This window comes from Setaria viridis, chromosome 2, assembly GCF_005286985.2.
Source record: "Setaria viridis chromosome 2, Setaria_viridis_v4.0, whole genome shotgun sequence".
In the NCBI taxonomy this organism is placed as follows: domain Eukaryota; kingdom Viridiplantae; phylum Streptophyta; class Magnoliopsida; order Poales; family Poaceae; genus Setaria; species Setaria viridis.
In genome coordinates this window covers 28,789,470-28,808,496 of record NC_048264.2, presented here as the reverse complement: position 1 = coordinate 28,808,496, position 19,027 = coordinate 28,789,470, and the positions used below count along the sequence as shown (strand labels likewise).

At 45.6% G+C, this 19,027-nt stretch overlaps 2 protein-coding genes across 3 annotated transcripts; one reads left to right on the top strand and one right to left on the bottom strand.

The window, feature by feature from the left end:
* The first annotated feature begins 809 nt into the window (after window positions 1-809).
* LOC117845939 (plant UBX domain-containing protein 2) lies at window positions 810-7,095 on the top strand. Its single transcript, XM_034727014.2, has 3 exons — window positions 810-1,775; window positions 4,791-5,069; window positions 6,380-7,095. The coding sequence occupies exons 1-3, from the start codon at window positions 993-995 to the stop codon at window positions 6,617-6,619; spliced, it is 1,302 nt and encodes a 433-aa protein (XP_034582905.1). The 5' UTR covers window positions 810-992; the 3' UTR covers window positions 6,620-7,095.
* Window positions 7,096-12,416: 5,321 nt separating this feature from the next.
* On the bottom strand, window positions 12,417-16,565 carry LOC117846151 (uncharacterized). Of its 2 annotated transcripts, XM_072291962.1 has the most exons (3): window positions 15,578-16,565; window positions 13,070-13,853; window positions 12,417-12,992 (listed from the first exon to the last, which is right to left on the bottom strand). In XM_072291962.1, the coding sequence occupies exons 1-3, from the start codon at window positions 16,181-16,183 to the stop codon at window positions 12,535-12,537; spliced, it is 1,848 nt and encodes a 615-aa protein (XP_072148063.1). In that variant the 5' UTR covers window positions 16,184-16,565; the 3' UTR covers window positions 12,417-12,534. The 2 variants fall into 2 exon arrangements, with proteins under 2 accessions (XP_072148063.1, XP_072148064.1); XM_072291963.1 differs by lacking the exons at window positions 12,417-12,992; window positions 13,070-13,853 and adding an exon at window positions 14,038-14,891.
* Between the last annotated feature and the right edge of the window lie 2,462 nt (window positions 16,566-19,027).

Here is a 19,027-nt window from a genome sequence, read left to right as displayed (position 1 = left end):
CCTAGCTTTTCCACGTCTTGGCATCCTACGGTTGTATAATAAAAATATTAAAATTTCATGAAACTATACTACTAAATACTTCTAGATCTAAATACTAAACTATGAACTGAAAACCGAATCTACTATACTAACTAAGCTACATTTTTAACATCTAAAAGCACACAACATATCTGTAGATCTAAATACTAAACTGTGAACTAAATATCAAATCTACTGTACAAACCAAGCTAGATTTTTAGCATCTAAAAGCACAAGATATTTTTAGATCTACTATACTACGACATTGAAAAACTTACCTGATGACTAGGAGGTTTCTTCCCCTTCTTTCCTCTCTTTCTTTCTTCCTTCCTTTACTTCTCTCCCTCTCTGGTTCTCCTCTCAAAAACAACAGGTCTGGCTCAAGAGTTGGGAGGCTTGAGGCCTAGCTGGGGGGGGTTTATAGGGGGAACCCCCGCCGGCCCAGGCGGCGGTAAGGACCCTTACCGCCCGCGCGCTGGTCGTACCGCATCGGTGCAGGAGGCCAGATCCTTATCGCCGACCCAGAGGTCCTTACTGCCGGCCCAGGCGGCGGTAAGGTAAGGACACGCGCCCACGGTGTCAGCGCCTTACCGCCGGCTGAGGCAGCTGCAGGGCCTTAGCGCCAGCCCAGCCGGCAGCAATAGTAGATTTGCAATTTTTTCATCTGACTATATATTCGTGCAAAATCGAAAAAAATATAAAAATAAGAAAAACCCCGACAAGTGGAACCGCCAGGATTGCCGGCCCGCCTTCCAGCGAGAGAGATGCCTTGGCAGCTAAGCACAACCAAAACAAACGATTTCCCTAGCAAGCTGGATCTCTCCCAGCTTTTATTGCTGCTTCAATTTCTTCCTCCTTTGCTTCGTCCCCGCGGCGACAACCTCCTCCACCACGGCCGAAATCCACTCCGCGTGAGCGCTTCCACGCCTGACGCCACCGCACCCACGCTTGCTCCTCCGCCGCCGCCGGCCGCGATGATGAAGGACAAGATGAAGGATTTCATGAAGAAGGTCACCTCCTCCGGGACCCCCTCCTCCTTCAAGGGCACCTCCCACGTCCTCGGCTCCGGCCCCTCCCCCTCCTCCTCCTCCTCCCACCCCGCTTCCCGCCCCACGAATCCTACCCCTAACCCCAGGCCCGCCCCCACCAAGCAGCCATCGCCGCCTCCACCGCCCGCGTCGACCACCGAATTCACCCCCTTCGCGCCCCTCATCTCCTCCTCCCGCCGCCCCGACGCGAACGGCGCGCCCGCGCCCACCGTCGCGTGCCCGAGCTGCGGGGACGCGTTCCCCTCCGAGCTCGCGGTCTCCGAGCACCTCGACGGGTGCCTCGCGTCGGCGGGGGGCGCCCGCGCGCGCGCCGCCGCGTATCTCGCCGCCGACCCGCCCCCGCCCGCGGCCGCCGTCGAGGTGCTCAAGCGCCTGCTGGGAAACCTGCTCCGGGAGCCCCGGAGCGACAAGTTCAGGCGGGTGAGGCTGGGCAACCCGCGGATCAAGGAGGCCGTCGCGGACAGGGAGGGCGGGGTGGAGCTCCTCGAGGCCGTCGGGTTCCGGGTTGGGGACGAGGGCGGGGAGCTCTTCGCGTTGATGGACGAGGTGCCCAGCGACGTCAGGCTTGGCGGGATCAGAAGGGCCGTGCTCTTGCTGGAGAGGGCGCACCCCTCGGCGTCACCAGCTCAGGTGGATGCTGACGAAAAGGAGAGCTGCAGCAATGGGGTTTATGGACAGGAGGAGGTCAAGAAGACCATCGATCGTCAGGTGAGCTGGTGTTCAGTTTCATATAGCCTTTAAATTGCTTGGTTTACTGTTTCAGTTAATTGGCTAGTATGTAGAAAGCTTTTCACTCCCGTCAATAAACTCACTCAATTCGGTAGTTTGATTTGCTTATGGTATGGCGTTTCTGCACTGTATTTACATGTACAACTAAATTTCTGCTTGTTTTGGGTGTGCACATGCATTGTTAACATCGTTAGGAGATATAGAAATTACTTAATACTATATTTTCCCTTTCAATTATGAAAAACATGATAGACATACATTAACCAATATACCACACTTTATTGGGGATTAGAAATGGGCATATGGAACTGACTGACATGTGATGTACAGTCTTTGACATTCATGTTTACAATGTCATTGATTCTTTATGTGGTTCCTTATTTTGTTTGGTAAGTTTAGGGATTTGTGTATGCTGTAACTCATCCCATTAACCAGTGGAATGACATGGTTGTGTTTTTGCCTGTGCTTGTCTTCGAGACGCATCGTAATGTTCAAATATATTTACTGTTACACTTATTATTATGGATTAGAAATGTGAGGAACTAAACTGTATATAAGACATGGCCCTTTACTTTAACAATCATGTACGAAGGTTGGCCTTTTCCTCTTAAGCATCACTGAAAAACATGTCAATATATTATGATGTTTCTTCTTTTCAAAAAATATTTATGATCTTTTTAGTTTATTTATATAATGTTTCTTCATTTGTTACTCCCTCTGATTCCAAGTGTAAGGCGTTTAGGACATTAGCACAGTCTCCAACATGAAACTTTGACTTGCAAAAATTCGTAAAGTATACTATTTTAAATAGAGAAAATTACATGTTATGAAAGTATTTTCCATGATAAATATAGTAACATCAACCATGTGTTGTCAATCTATGTAACTTTCCATAAATTGATGACCTGTGTTAAAGAAAATTCACAAGACTAGAATGCTAAGATGGCCTCTATTTGGAATTGGAGGGAGTACATAAGTTAGGTTTGTGAATATTGTTGCATGCTGCCAGAAATTTGTGGATGAAATTCTTCTATTACATAAGTTATGCCATTTCAGTTTGATATGGCCTTTAATTTGCTTGTTTCAACGTTAATCAACTGGTAGAAAGCTTTCATTCCTGTCAATTAGCACAATTTGGTAGTTTGATTTGCTTAAGTTGTAACGTTTCTGCATTTACTTCGCTGTACTACTAAATTTCTACTTGTTTCAGTTGTACACATGGGTTGCTAGCTTTGTTATGAGATAAGAATTACTTACACCATATTTCCCCTCTAAATTCTGTACTACTAAGCTTCTACTTGTTTCAGTTGTACACGTGGGTTGTTAACTCTGTTATGAGATAGCAATTACTTATACCATGTTTTCCCTCTAAACTATTAATGACTACAAAAAATTGCAGATAGTATAAACATAGAAGTTAGAACAGTGCAAAATTCTAGAAGCATGTACCCAAAAACATAGTATGTCTACCAAAATATGTCATCATTTCCTCGAGGTATTAGTGGAACATCGGCTATAAATTTGAAAAACATGACACACATATATCAGCCAATAGGCTGCACTTCGCATATATTACCCAATACACTGCACTTTGTTTGTGATTAGAATTTAGAAATGCACACTGGTACTTTCTAATACATGACGTGTGGTACTTTAGTTCTGAGTTTCTGACATAGTGACATAGTGATATTCAAGTTCATGATGTCATTGAATCTTTATGATGTTTCTCATTTTCTCTGGTACGTTGTAGAATTTCTGTGTGTTGTTACTTGCTGTTCCGCCATGGACTAGTGGAGTGCCAGTTCCTGTCTTTGATATGTGTCAATAATACATTAAACTGAATTCCAGAAGAGTCACATTGGCATTTATTTACGCATATACTATGCTGGGTAGAGATTAGGAATATGAGGAACTAAACTGCATAGCCCTTTTCTTCAACATTCATGTCTGAAGTTTGTTCTTTTTCTCAAGACGTTCATGATGTTTTAGTAAAGGAGCTCCAAGGGTTGGTCTTTGGGATTAACTAGGTGCTGTTGTTATCTAGGTCAGGTCGTTTTCTAAATGACTCTGTGGCGCATATGATGTTAGGCTTGTAAGGTGTGGGTCTGGTGTTCTACCTGTTACTCTTTCTTTTATAACAAATGATATGCAGCTCTCCTGCATATTTGAGAAAAAAAAGTTAATTGATTTGATATAAGGTTACTTCATTGAGAACTCTTCTTCATTTGTACACAAGCTGTCAAGATTGTGAATGTTGCATGCTGCCAAAAATATGTGAATGAGTTTCTTCTGTTGCTTCCTTCCTGTTTATTTTCATGAATAAATTACTGATCAACATAAGAGAAAAAAAAAGAACCTGGCTAAAAGTCCAACTGACATGCCATCTACTTCTTTCAAAGAAATTTCTATATTTTAATCTTCGTTCAGACAAATTGTTCTACTTCAACATTCGAACATGCACCTTAAGCCTTAACTGAGTATCAGATGCAGATATTTAGTTTTCATGATCGAATTTCATTACATGTTGCCAACTTGCCATGTTGGATAAACATACATGTTGTGATAATACACATTCATTAAGAGAATCTGAATTGATATGCCCCTCACAGATATTTCCAACATCTTCAGTATGCACTGGAATAAGCTATTTGGATCATGTCATTGTCATCATTGATATGTTTGAGCTAGCAAAAATGTCAAGACACTTGGCTATCAGTGTGACCTATAAATATGGCTAGTCTTGATCCATTTTATATTAATTTTTTCTCAGAGGTTGCTTCAGTTATTACTGAAGTATCATTTTCCTGATAACATGCTTGTGTCTTGTAAATATTAGCAAACCTCAAATATTAGAATAGAGGACTACCAGTGCACTGCTGGCTTCGTATGCACTAATGCACAACTGGTTTTCCAATATGTATTTTACTTGTCTTCCTAGTTGTACATTCTTGGGACTGCGTCTTATTGAGGTGCTATGGTTTGTCAACTTTACAGATTCGGGTATTCTTCTCTGTTCCTGGGAGTTCTGTTGCAGATAATGATGTACCAGATTCTTTTTACAATCTTAGCGGAGAGGAGATAAGGAATGAAGCAAGGATGAGGAGGGAAAGGTTAGAGCAATCTCGACTGCTAATTCCAAAATCTTACAAGGAGAAGCAGGCACTGGCTGCTCGACAGAAGTATAAGCAAGCAGTCATCCGAGTTCAGTTTCCAGATAGAGTGATTCTTCAGGGTGTATTCCTTCCAGGAGAGGCCACTGGTTCACTCTATGAGGTACCATGCTTGTTTCTTTTGATGATTTGTCGTGTTTTTCAGTATCCATGTTTTCTTGATTTAGAATCTGCTGATGTTCCATTCTTGGTGACATATAAATATACTGGACATGTGTACTCTTTGAACTGTTTATCATTTCGCAATTGGGGTGATCGATTCCATTGGTTCTAACTTCTTTTAAATAATTTATTTGACATTAGTGGAAACTTGTGAACTCGAAAATGAGTTATCTGCAGAAGGATGAATAATAACAACTGGGGTGTTTGGTTTGAGGAATTGCTTCGTCCTATGCTAAATTGGTCCAAGATGGCATCATCCCATAACTTTGGAGGGATGACCACATTCTTTGTTTCTCTACCAATACTGTGTTTACAAGAGATGAGATATTGATGGGCCAGTTTATCAAATTCATCTAGCTAATAAGTATAATTGGTTTGGAGTTGGATTGATGAACCATACCAACTAGTCCTTAAATCAAACATTTGTAAATCGTGTGGTTTGGTCTCACCATGGGCCTCAATGTGAGCCTTAACTTCAAGGACTCCATATCAGCAATACAGGAGTTGCAGTGTTAGTGGAATATTGGTAAAATTGTGTCATGGCTTACTTCCAGTTTCCAGTTCCTTTTTCACTGTCCTATTGGTCAGATCCTATATGGGGTACAAATCTTTGACCAGGTTTTGACACTTTGCACATTCACTCCATTGTCCCAGATTTTACTTAGTGCACTCACTACCTTGGTTGCTCACAGGAGGATTCATGTGTGTGGAACATATTTGTCTGAGCTTTATAGCCTCCACAGTCATGTGACTTACTGAGGAATCTTCATGGTAGTGCATAGTGTGTTATTGTTTGGTTGTGTTAGTGTGTACTTGACTAGATCAGGTGGTGCTGTAGTTTTAGTAGCATAGGATATTCAACTTTCTTTTTTTTCCTCAAACGATATTCAACTTTCACCCTTAATAGAAGTTACAGAGTGCTATATTGGAAGCCTCACTACAATACCCTTGGTAGTATCAACATGATTCATTTGTTTCTAGCTACTGTATGTACATTGTGCATGCGTGTTAACATGTAGGATAGCTTATTTTTGTTAAGTCATGTAACTGTTTCCTGTACATCACGCTATGCTTACGCCCTTTCCGCTTGAAATCGTCTGTTAATGTATAAACTTGTATCTTATTCATGCAATTTTCTGGTTTTCTAGCATCGACAATCTGCTGTTGCAGTATAATGTGTAGACAGTTTCAACCATGCCGCCTATTTCCAGTTTGTAGCACCAACTGATGCACTGTTTTCCCCCAATGCAGTTCGTTGCATCTGCTCTGAAGCAGCCAGGTTTGGAATTCGAACTCATCTTTCCAGCTGTTCCTAAGCCGCGCGTGGTACCTCATTTCCCGAAACCAGGGGAACGGTCACGCACGCTGCAAGAGGAGGACCTGGTCCCTTCTGCGCTGCTCAAGTTCAAGCCCAAGGAGACTGATTCCGTCATGTTCACCGGTCTGCTTGACGAGCTTCTCCAGGCCAGTGAGCCACTTCCTGCTGCATGACGATCAACTGTACGAGCTTCTCCAGGCCAGGAACCACTTCCTGCTGCATCGCGATGAACTGTACGTATAGAAGTTAATTGGTGGGCCGCTGACTCCCATTGCCCGCAAATAGATGTTGTCGATTTTACTGCCGTGGTTCCGTTACATCAGCCTCAAAACAGAGTTGTAGCCAACAGTATTGCTTTAGTCTGGATACCTGATACATGATGCATACAGTATCGCCTGACGTACATTGTGTGGCAAGACTGCTCAAGAATTCGCAAGGCCCATGTTCGACTGGATTTTAATTGGGCCTGGCTCAAATGTACAGCAACAATACTTGAAAGATCACTCTGTTGACATAGCGGCGTGCCGGCGTCTGCGTATTCGATGATTGCGCTGTGCCAATGTTGTTACTTTAAGATTGATATATTTACCATTCTAGTACTGTTTTTATGTAGCATGAGTTGCAAAGGTATTGATGTTCTTTTGCGCCATTGCGTTTGCTTTTCATCTTCGTAAGCCCCGGTACATTGCAGGCTCTGCTCATGCTGTGTTCTGCCTGCCTGACGGTCACGGTCGTGCGGGCTAGGAAAAAGCCGTTCCTTGGTACGTGGAAGCCTACTGTAGCTAGTAATCTCTAGCATCAGGGCCCACGCCAATGCTAGAACAGTAACATGGCATGCCAGGTCCGTGAATGCAAGAGGTATCGACGGACGCATGTGAATGTGTATGTGTATGACCGCACGCGTATCAAACCCACCACGACTTTGGCGTCAAACTTTTAAAAGGCCCAGACCAAAACCACACACAATCTCGATCAGTTGGTATAAAACTAGTAGAGGCATAGATGGCAGTGTAATAAATTAACCAAGCAAGCATGGCAACTTGCAGTTTGATTTTGTACTGGCAGTCGAGGAGATGACCCTTTTTATGTTCTGCAGCTTGCGTCTCACGTTTCCCTGCACCGCAACTATTCCCCAGTTGCCGCAATAGTCTATGCGTCCTAGTACACTGCTTTCGCTTTATAGGCCGTGACGCCATGCCGTAGATTTTTGTTGTACTCCCACCCAGTTGGTAAATAAAGAAGGCCTGCTAAATCTTTGACCGAATCATGCCCATAGTCATAGAGTCGTCGCATGAAGCACGCTTTCGCTAGGTTATTCCTGCACGCCCCCTCCTTCATCACGCCAGCCTAGGTAGCTCACTCCGATCCCCGCTTTTCTCTACGTATAAAATGCAAATGCAATCCTGTGCACATGCACGCCATCATGCCAACTTTTGGTTCCGGCTTCTTGTTTACGTAGACTAGACTTGGGACTTTGTTCGGTCGTAGATTAAGGTCTTGTTTAGTTGTTCAAAGTTTGGAGGTGCAAAATTACTGTTATAACACTGTAGCACACTGTAGCGTTTCATTTGTATTTGTATTTATTGTTCAAATATTGACTAATTAGGCTCAAAAGATTCGTCTCGCAGAGTACAACAAAACTGTGCAATTAGTTTTTGATTTCGTCTACATTTAGACCATGTTTAGTTGCCTAATTTTGGAGTGCCAAAATCACTGTGCTCGCAATGTAGCACACTGTAGCGTTTCATTTGTATTTGTGAATTATTGTCCAAACATTGACTAATTAGGCTCAAAAGATTCATCTCGTAAAGTACAACAAAACTGTGCAATTAGTTTTTAATTTCGTCTACATTTAGTATTTCATGCATGTACCGCAAGTTTGATGTGATGAGGAATCTTTTTTTGCATAGTGTCAAAGTTGGAAGTTTCGAGGGAACTGAACATGGCCTAAATTAGTGTTTGGTACCACACGTCTGCACTGACTGACATGCTAGTAGAAGATTTGACGCTCCTTTATGCACTGCACAAGCTTTTGTTTATTCCACACTGCAAAAGAAGACCAAGAAATACGGATTATTCTTTTTAGCACTTGCATTCAAACAAGCTCGATCACAAGCTTGCTGGCTGGGTTTACGTTACATACAGCGGCATGACTCGTGGCTGTCGGGTAGCATTACCATATTTGATATTTCATCTTCTTTTCGCTGGACCTAGTTAGCTTGTTGTTGGAGAAGAAGAAGAAAAAATCTTACCCGACGACGAACCAAACACACGTCGAGATCAAATTCGACTACTTTGGAACGTCGTCTGTATTTCCAAATTCTAGGGCCGCACACCAACTGCCACTTGCAACCGTGGCGCCACTGACTGGAACACCCCCCCCCCCCACCCTCCCCTCCCCTCCCCCCCCCCCCCCCCCCCCCCCTCCGCGACAATGGCAGGCGGAGGCCGCTGTGTTCCACGCGGTTTGCGACTATGGACAACAAGGTGACAGGCACGCGCGAAAACGAGGGGGGGGGGGGGGTGGACTGAGAGCGGGTGGGCCCGCGATCCTCTGGGCACGGGCCGGCGTGGGGGCGAGGCGAATAGTCGCCGACGGCGACGGCTCCGGCGGGCGGGGTCGGGCGCCCGCGCGCGCACGAGCACGGCCCCACCCGGCCGGCCGGCACCGATGCGATCCGTCACGTGGCTGGAGTCTCCAGATCCCGCCCCCGACCGACGCGAGCGGGCGGGGCCGGACGCCGGGACCGCCTCGCCGCCACCGACGCCTGATTCCCCGCCTCTCCGTACGCATCCCGCAAGGCCGCAACCCCGTGGTCCTCGGCGCACCACCGCTAGCTAGTTCCTCGCCACCGTCGTGCGTGGCGTGGGTTGCACGAGGTACCGAGGTGCTGAGTTCGATCCGTCCCCGCGGGGCACAGCTCGCGCACAGGCACAGCGCGCTACGCGTACGTGACTCGTGAGGGTCGGAACGAATCCCATTTATTTGCTTGGTCGATCGTTAACCAAAGTTGGGAACGACGGCTGACGGGGCCGCACCGTACCACACGCTAGCTCGAGTTGCGGCCAGCCAAAGGTGTGGCGCTTGAAGTCGTCGATCGCCCAACTTTTGGCGTAGAATCGCGTAGAAAGGCACACGGCGACGACGCGGTTTCTTCGGCGGGTCAAAAGTGCGGTGCTAAACGAAAAAAGTCGCGGCAGCAACAAAACACTCCGTAGATGCTTGTTCGATAATTAGTTGCATTATTACAACCATCTAGGATCGGACACGACTTGCTGGCGCATGGTAGGATCGATGAAGGTGGGGCGGTTGAAATCGATGGCCAATTGGGTTAGTGTATCTTAGTTAATTTAATATTTAAGAGCATTGAGATCATCAATTTATGTGATATCGAACTTCCTGAACTTATTTCTTTTTAAATGAATCAGCAGTGCTTCTGCTTAGTGTTAAAAAAAATTGATCGCCGGACTTTTGGTGTACAAGAATCTCGTAGAAAGGCACGCGATGACGATGCGGTTTCTTCGGAGGTTAAAAGTGCGGTGCTAAACAAACAGATACCATGTTCCTATACGTAGTTTTTCTTATGCACTTAGAAAAATCAAAATGGATAGTAATTTGAGACGGGGAGTAATAAAGTTTTGACGGCTAAGAAATCAACATACGGAGGTCTTACAAAAGAACAAAAGAGAAAAGAAAAGAAAAAAATACTGTCAGAATGCTTTAGGAACTTATGAGATTAGACTCAACATATAGCTCAAAACCACATATTAACCTAACATAGGAATACCATGATGTGGTGGATCTTATGTATTCCTTTCACCACCCTCCATTGCCTTATTATTACAAGAGCACCGATGAACAATATATCTAAACCATCTCACATGCACATATAGCCATATAGGATGAAGGATATGGATACATGTACCGTTCCTTTAACATGCATGACCTCCTTTCTTGAGTATGTACAATGAAACTGCTTAGAGATGGTGCTTATATAGCAAAAATATCATTTTTTTCTTGTCACTTGATATACACTAGTTTGCGCACTGTGACTTTGTAATGAAAAAAAATCTCACATCATCAATTTATTAGGCTCACCCTAATTATCATTTCTAGTCATTTCTTCGATATCTACCCGGCCCATGGAATTTGCGATATCATAATAATATCACGGGCTGACATGCGGGTGGAAATCATTCGACTTCGTTTATATTTACTGGCAGCATGATTGCATGATTCGCAGCCATAATCCACCCATCCCTTTCGAAAGAGACATCGGTATAGAGGAAAATAATTTTAAAAACGACATGGTGATGGAGATATACATGTAGAGTCAATTCCTAATTAATTGCAAACACTATCTGTTGAGAATGGAAGAATTTATAGGATGTCTTTGGTTCAGTGCAAGCGTGGAGGGTATAGGTAGCTACCACGTCACTGAAAGGAAGCACAACCACATGCTGTTGATCGGCCAACCGCTAACCGTGCACTCCTGATACGAGCACACATGTGTCATCGTCTAATCATCGTTATTAAATATTATTTGTTATACTCTCCGCGTGCTGCGCGTTTATAGATTTTAGTTGTACTATAAGGATGCATGCTTGCTAAATCTTAGACTGAATTATCATGCAGCCAGCTTTTACTAACTGGTCGATCAACCCTTCTTCACGTACCATGCCAGCCAAGACAGCTAATCAGTCTCGCACCTTTTTGTGCCTAATTAATCTGATCCAGTACGTGGATCATCATGCACCCCCATCATGTCAACTTTGAGGACGTGAACAGATGGTTGGGTGTTTGTGGCCCAATAAACCACCTTTAATAAAATAGCGTTCGGTATCGTCGTACAAGCTGACACGTTTGTTTCTTGTTTTGATTAGGAGTATGGAGTATATAAGATGCCGTACTGTGCTTGACGATAGATCCATCCGTTCTTAGATATATGAACTTATTAGATTGTGCCAATTGCTAAAATAATCATAAAAGCATATTCATAAAAAAAATTATTTTGAATTGGTACTAGATAACTAAACCGATAAATATTGGTGTCTGTTCATATACCTATATTGTTTTACATAGAACAAACAAAATATTCGACAGTAAGTTCCCTGTTGAAAGAAAGGATTTAGATGACTTCAGAGTTTAGCAAATTTTCTATATACCGTCTTCTGGGGGGAAAAGGAGGAAGTGATGCGTAGATTAGCTACTGTATTTATCCCAACACGGTTTGGACATTGGACGCTATATATGTGCGAAAACGAAAGGCGAAAGCGGAATCATCACCGCTGCTCGATCGGCCCATCCAATCCAACCGGCGAACACACGGGCACCACCCAATCCAATCGATTCCGCGCCAGTCCGTACGCATCCCAATCCCGTGGTCCTCTCCGGCTCTCACCGTCACCGTCCCGGTCCGCGTGCACGCACGAGGCCACGAGCACCAGTACGTTGCGGGTGCCCGTGATCCATACGCATCGCCGGCCACATCCGCCACTTGACTTTCCTTGCCGTTGCATGCGTATCCATCCTCTGCTCGTGCGCAGTGTTGCTGTTGGTCATACACCTGTTTGATTGTTTCCTCAATAAATAAGGGTCTGTTTGGGAAGGAGGTGTTAAAGTTTAACAGGGTGTTAAACTTTAACACTCTCAAATGAGATGTTAAACTTTAACACAAGGTAGGTGTTTGGATGGGTTGTTAAAGTTTAACACTTTAGCTGAAAAATGACTGCATTACCCCTCAATAAATGAGGTCCCATACCCCTGTGGTGCTGTTAATTTTGGCGCCATAATCTTGCACTCTTCTGGCGCCAATTGCTTGCACTCTTCTGGCGCTAGGAAGTGCTGGCGCGGGAGGTGCTAGTCCTGCTGGTTTTTGGCGCCAGTACTGGTGCTTGAGCTGCTCATTTTTTTGGCGCCAGTTCAAGTGGCCTTCTTTTGTTTTTTCATTCGGTGAAATGAAAGAACGATGAAATGAAAATAAAAAGATATTCAAATTATTTAGATTGTCCTGTACAAAGCATTCGATAGAACGCAGATACTACAAAAATGTTGTCAACATCATTACAATACAATCATACAAATAGTCTACGATTTGTTGTACAAAGCATTAGCTAATTCGTCCCGAAATGCATTCATATTACAATCTTCTTCCCCTGCTTGTGTATTTATCCCATCTCCTTCGTCGTTTGGCACTTGAGGCATAGGAATAAAATTTTCATCCCGATCGCACATATCAAAGGCCCTATCGGCCATATCATTCTCTCGTATGAAATTATGAATTGCCATACATGCTACTATGATTTTACTTTGTTTCTGCATCGGAAAACTTGGAATACCCAACAAAATCCTCCACTTCATCTTTAACACTCCAAATGACCTCTCGATAACATTTCTAAGGGAGGAATGGGCATAATTAAAAGTCTCTTTCATACCTTTTGGCATTGGGCCACTCCTAAACTCCGGTAGATGATATTTTGTACCCTTGTAGGGTGCAAGGTAACCCGGACGATTTGCATAACCCGAGTCAACTAGGTAAAATTTGCCTACATATACGACAATTTTCATGAGGTTAACAAAGGTGCCACCATCTTACATACAAATGAAAACAAATCAAGTTTACCTGCAGGAGGATGCGGAAACTTGTCACCATATTTGTTTAAGGCATCACTGAAGACTCTCATGTCATGAACCGATCCAGGCCATCCAGTCACAGCAAATGTGAACCTCATGTCGAAATCACATATTGCCAGCACATTCTGTGAAGTATATCCATGTCTCCCGGTGTGCTGAACCACCTTATCATTTGGGACCACCACCGGTATATGCGTCCCATCTATAGCTCCTATGCAGTTGTTGAAGTATGGTGCAAAGCGAGGGTTCCTCAACCTTGGGTGCACGGTCCTAAATTCTGGGTCCTTGGGCTTAATAATATCCACTGCTAGCTTAAGAACACTTGACAACACATTATCGAAAGTACGGCTTATTGTTTCTAAGGACCTTACAAACCGGTCCTCAACCTGTCTAAGGGATTGTGGTGCACCAATTACCCAAAGGAACATTCCTAAAGCCTCCATCGTGGTCATTCCTCTAGTTGCCCTCAACCCATAGTTCTCGACCAACAAGTCATGTAGCTGGTAAAACAATACGCTTGACATCCTAAACATGTTGTAGCAAGCGGTTCTGCTACACAATGTTTCATGCACCCATTCTATACCCGACACAGTAGGAACCCTATGTGGAGCCTTGTCCATGTATGTGTCATAATACGTACCGATCATTACTGCGGCCATTGCAATGTCCCGGGTCCTTTTACGATGATACTGTTGCATCCACATGAAACCCATAATCTCTGTTGATAAGTCGTCATCAGAAGAACTTGACTCATCAATATCAAATTCATACTCCTAAGTCACCAAAGAAAACCATGTCAGTCAGTAATGAATACTCCTAAGTCACCAACTAAAACCAATGTAAGTCAGTAATGAATACTCCTAAGTCACCAAATAAAACCAATGTAAACATCCACATTTCAGCAACAATTGCACATATGCATTCAGCCACAAACCATATAGAACAGAGCCTTCCACAAAACAGCAACAATTGCACATATGCATTCAGCCACAAACAGTCAACAATTCTTAAACAGCCATCAACCATATAGAAATTCCAAAGCACATTCAATCCTTAGAACAAACAGTCACATATTGTTCTAATAACCATAATTAGTACATAAAGGAACTCATATTCCATAAAACAGCCACATTGACTCCTAAGGACAACTACTTACTTCTACCAAACATTCAGTCCTAAAACACACACATTCACTCATATAGATTGTTTTCTTTGCAAACTCTCTGCAAATAACGCAGCCTTCCTTCAGGAGTTGGTATGTTGCAAAAAAATTCTCTCTCATATGGATCTTTGAATAAGTGCCTGCATGCATAGAACTCTACACTTTCAGGGGCTGCTCCACATTCCAAAGCCAGCTGTTGACACCTCTTAACAGACTCACCCATCTCTTTAATAGGGTTCAGCTTCTGTCTTTTCTCATTGAGGCTGGTTGCAATACTCTCCCCTACACTCCTTAAGAGGCCATCATCTTTGTCAGAGGTTGTCAATTTGTCAACTAGGCTGCTCACCATCTTCAGCAATGGGCTTTTACTTTTCTTGGAAGGACTAGTGGCAGTGGACTTGGTGCTGGGGGTACTTCCTCTTTTTTTGGTGTTATAGCTCATAGGGCTGTCTTCATATGCATTGACATCCCCTTCTGTACCATACTGATCATCTTCCTCTACATCATCAACATCTTGGTCCTCATCCTCTTCACAACCAGCCACAAAAGATGTAGAGCCATCTACCACAACATCACGAAACATCTCCTCTAGGTGATCTATGTAATGTGGAACACCATATCGAAATTTCTTACACTCACTAAATTTGCCCTGCAAATGGATTATGATGTTATGCACAGAAAAGTTACTGCAAACATATTTCCAGAAAACATATTTGCCCTCACCTTGGTGTTACTTTTCCACCACCCATCTGAGGCAATTATAGTTCCATCTGCATGCCTTCCAAGACCAGTATCCTTATTGCATGCTTTCCAGAAAGTATGCAATGTTTTCAATTGATTGATCCTGTTCCTGATCTGGGAATGTTGATGTTTCAGCCCAGTGGCCATCTGGTACTTATCAACTACTATCCTCAAACCCCTTGAAGTAATTGATCCTTTTGGACAGTTGCCTGACCTAATCTGCTCAACCCACAAGTCACACAAGACACCAGTATTGTGTTCTGTCCACTGTGCCTTGTCGAATCTATTTATCTAGACAATTTAACAGAGACATAGAAACAACATCACACACAGAGAAGGTAACAACATCACAAAAAAAAACAGTCCTACTTCCTGTTTATTGAACTTTTGCAACTAATCATCACAAGAAAAAACAGTCCTAATTAAAAGTTTCTGAACTAGAGCCTTAACAATCACAAGAACAGGATGTACAACATCACAAGAACAGACAGTAATCCACTCCTAAACTCCCACTAACCATCACAACAACATTCAGTACCACAGATGATCACAAAAACATCCAGAGTGTTCAATTGGATGGATATCAGAACTAACCTTGGAGGTGGGGAAAATTGTCTCCACATTCTGTGGAGCACCATCTTCGTCGTCAACATCAACCCAATCCTCTACCTCGTAGGGTTCGATGTAGTCAGCAGTGGATCGACCTCCACGACCGCGAGACCGCCTTGCGCGGCCGCCCCCTCGGCCTCCGCTGCGGCCGCCGCTGCCACCAGCACCGTCGGCCAACGACGGTGCGAACAGAGGCCTTGTCACAGATGCACCGCCGCCGCCTGCTCTGCTGCCGCCGGCCCCAGCTCTGCTGCCGCCGCCGCCTGCTCTGCTGCCGCCGCCCCCTCCTCTGCTGCCACCGGCCCCAGCTCTGCTGCCGCTGCCGCCTCCTCTACCTCCACTGCGAGCCGCGCGTAAGCCGAGCGAACGGCTGCCGCGGCCACGGGGTGCTCCTTCTCCTCGAAGGAGGTCGGAGTACGAGCTGTAGTCGCCCCAATCTTCGGCCTGGGAGTTGAGATCCAGGGCTTGCAAGCCCTCGCGAGGAACTCCAGAGGATTCGGCCTGGGAGAGGAGGTCGAAGGCGGGGGCGGGGAAAGCTGGATCCCCCTCAGGGAACAGATCTTGCAGTCCATCGTCCCCGTGCCCGTCCATGAGCCCGTGTATGCGGTGGATCTGGGACGCGGGGTGGGGATAGAGCAGGGGGGAAGAAAAGGTTTGGAAGGGGAAGGTCACGGCGGAAGGCGACGAACCGCGGGCGGGAGGAGATGGCCGGCGGGAGGGGTTGGCGGCGGGCGCGGAGGAAGCGATGCGGAAGGAGATGGAGATGGCGGCGGGCGCGCAAGCAGCGATGTAGATGCGGGAGGGGAACGAGCGGGTGTAGATGCGGCGGCCGGGATGGATGGCCGGCGGGAGGAGATGGCCTGCGGGAGGAGACGGCGGCGCGCGAGGAGGAAGCGATGCGGATGGCGGCGGCCGTGGAGGATGCGATGCGGAAAGGGTGGGAGGGGAATGCGGGAGGAGGAGGCGCTGGCGGTCGGATAGGGGAGAGAGAAGAGGAGAGAGAGAGGGGGGCAACCAGGGAAAAGAGGGAGAGGGGACCACTTTTAACACATTTGCCACATTTTAACACCCCCTCCATGTGTTTATGAAAAGGGAGGTGTTAAATTTTAACACTTCATCTTTAACACTTGTGTTTGGCAGCCAAAAGTGTTAAAATCTGTTAAAAAGGGGGTGTTAAACTTTAACACCCCCTTCCCAAACAGGCCCTAAGCATAAATTATTTTGACACTTAATTGATCGACATGAACGGCGCCTCGTCATCAGTCAAGCTCTCTCCAATCCAGCGGGTGATGTATATATCATCGATCGCTTCGTGGCGTGGGGGATCTATGCCCTTGCTTGGTCCTTAAGTCAACAGGACAAGGACGCGGCCACTTTGCATGCATGCGACCTGCCGGCACGCATCGGCGCCTTTTTTTCACCAACGCCCACACACACCTTTTGGCGAAAAAGTTGGAGGATTCGGTGAAAGCCGGCACTGGAAACCTACGAGCACCGGACACGTACGTATGAGAATAAATTGGTTGGGACCTGCGTGCTTGGCGTCGACGGCTCATGCAATAATTAATACATCGGGATCGATGTTCTCTTCCCTTCCTTGATAGATCGACAAGGCTACTATAGCTTAGCTATAGGCTTCGGTGGTCGATCGTGAAGAGAGACGTTGTAGCTGAAAAACCATTTTTTGCCGCTAAAGAAGGCATCTGTTGCCTCAGAGAAAAAAAAGGGAGTGAGAGGCACACACGTATCGTAGACAAAAGCAAGACATCATGGTCCTAGGTCCGAGTGTGAAAGATTAGAGAATAAGAACGGCTTTCATGGGATCGGGATGCAACTTTTATACGCTACTGAAGTCATGCTTGCAAGAAAGAAACTTGACGTGTCCTTGTTGCACAAGAACGGTGCAAAACTTATCTTCGTTTGGAACATGAACGCACGATAGATGTGCTTCGTAAAAAACATATTTAGAAGTTCCTAATGTTTTTTCGAAAACGATGCACATCCATCGATGTACTTTGCACTTCAGACAAACCATAAATTCGTGCTTAGGTGATCCATGCTTTTCTTGATGGTTAATGAGCTTTGCAAACAACCATGGATTCTTGGCCAGGGAATTCGTGCATGCATGCTCACTTCACATTAGTATTCAGTTTAAATCTCTATAAGGCTTGAAGGCTCATTATATTAAGGGTGGTGCTGTTCATCAAATATCTAAAATATCACACTATAGTAACGGTATGTATGTCCGAATCTAATTCAACGGTCTAAAATAACGAATTGAGCGAAGGTCAGCTGGTAAGGTTCCTTGTGGTGGAACCTCCCCACTAGGGTTCGAGTCCTCAACTTGGGTTGCTCGTATTTTCATAAATTTAGCTATTCTTCAATTTTTTTCCCCCAAGAAGTGATTGCATTCCCATTCTTTCCTGTGATACTCTCATGCTCGTCATCATCGAATCCGACGGTCACAATCATCGCACTCGATATCTGTTCATTAAGCCCGAAAACCGGCATCACTTGTAAAACCCCGCCTAACCTGTGATGGCCTTACGGGTTAGGCCGGAGGTTGGTTGATTTAGGTGAGCCGGTAGAGCAACTGTAGATTGCCGATCCTATTAAAGTCGGTGGGTCATGCCAAACAAATACTGGATCAGGCGCATCACTGCGTGACTCCCCCGACCCCACCTCACACACACACACACCAGCGCAAAGCACATGTGCACACGACACCAGCCCACCCTAGAGAAGGAGGCGCTTACATGTGGGACCTACCTACATATAGGAGTTCCCTCCAGAAGAGGCCCAGATAAGAAGGTAGGCCTAAAAATCTAAGGGCCCAAGAAGACGAGAAAAATATTGTGTTCAAGGGGTTTCCTCCCACGGAGCGGGCCCAGAGGGGGCCCCACACGGTGGGTACAGGATGCCCCTGGGAGCCCCTCTCGGGAAGGCCTTCGGGAGAGTTCGCTTCGAGGCGAGGCGAACGGTGGTGTGCCCGAGCACGAGTAGGCACGACAGTTGAGGAGGGCAGGCTATCAGTCACCTCCTCCCTGTAAAAACACCATCATTATGGTTGATGGGACGCACCTGAGCGCCCCGGAGATCGGTGGCTTCATCCGTCCCGTTCAATAGGCGGCGGGCGTCGCCCCTGTGACATGGGTGTTCACCCAACTCCCAGCTGTCCTCTGCCAAAGGAGGGACCCACATCGTGACCTTAGGAAGCAGTGAGGGCCTCCTGGGAAGGAGTCCGGAGGCAGGATTCAACGCACCCTGCTCCAGGATGGTAAAACCGAGTTGAGAAGAGAAGGAGTTGGCAAGGAGCGAAAGGATTGCCCAACGTAAAATGCTAAAGAATGAAGATTGTCGTACGAAGGATCTGGTCAGACATCGTAAAGCCATGCGCATCAAGGTGAGGGGTGTCATGGCAAGTGGCCTGTGGTC

Excerpts from the sequence above, each read along its gene's own strand:
- LOC117845939 (XM_034727014.2), top strand. The coding sequence starts at position 993 with ATGATGAAGGACAAGATGAAGGATTTCATGAAGAAGGTCACCTCCTCC. Across the intron at positions 1,776-4,790 it reads AGAAGACCATCGATCGTCAG|ATTCGGGTATTCTTCTCTGT; the intron begins GTGAGCTGGTGT and ends TCAACTTTACAG. Across the intron at positions 5,070-6,379 it reads CCACTGGTTCACTCTATGAG|TTCGTTGCATCTGCTCTGAA; the intron begins GTACCATGCTTG and ends CCCCCAATGCAG.
- LOC117846151 (XM_072291962.1), bottom strand. The coding sequence starts at position 16,183 with ATGGACGGGCACGGGGACGATGGACTGCAAGATCTGTTCCCTGAGGGG. Across the intron at positions 13,854-15,577 it reads CAATTTTCCCCACCTCCAAG|GAGTATGAATTTGATATTGA; the intron begins GTTAGTTCTGAT and ends TTGGTGACTTAG. Across the intron at positions 12,993-13,069 it reads GTTTCCGCATCCTCCTGCAG|GCAAATTTTACCTAGTTGAC; the intron begins GTAAACTTGATT and ends TCGTATATGTAG.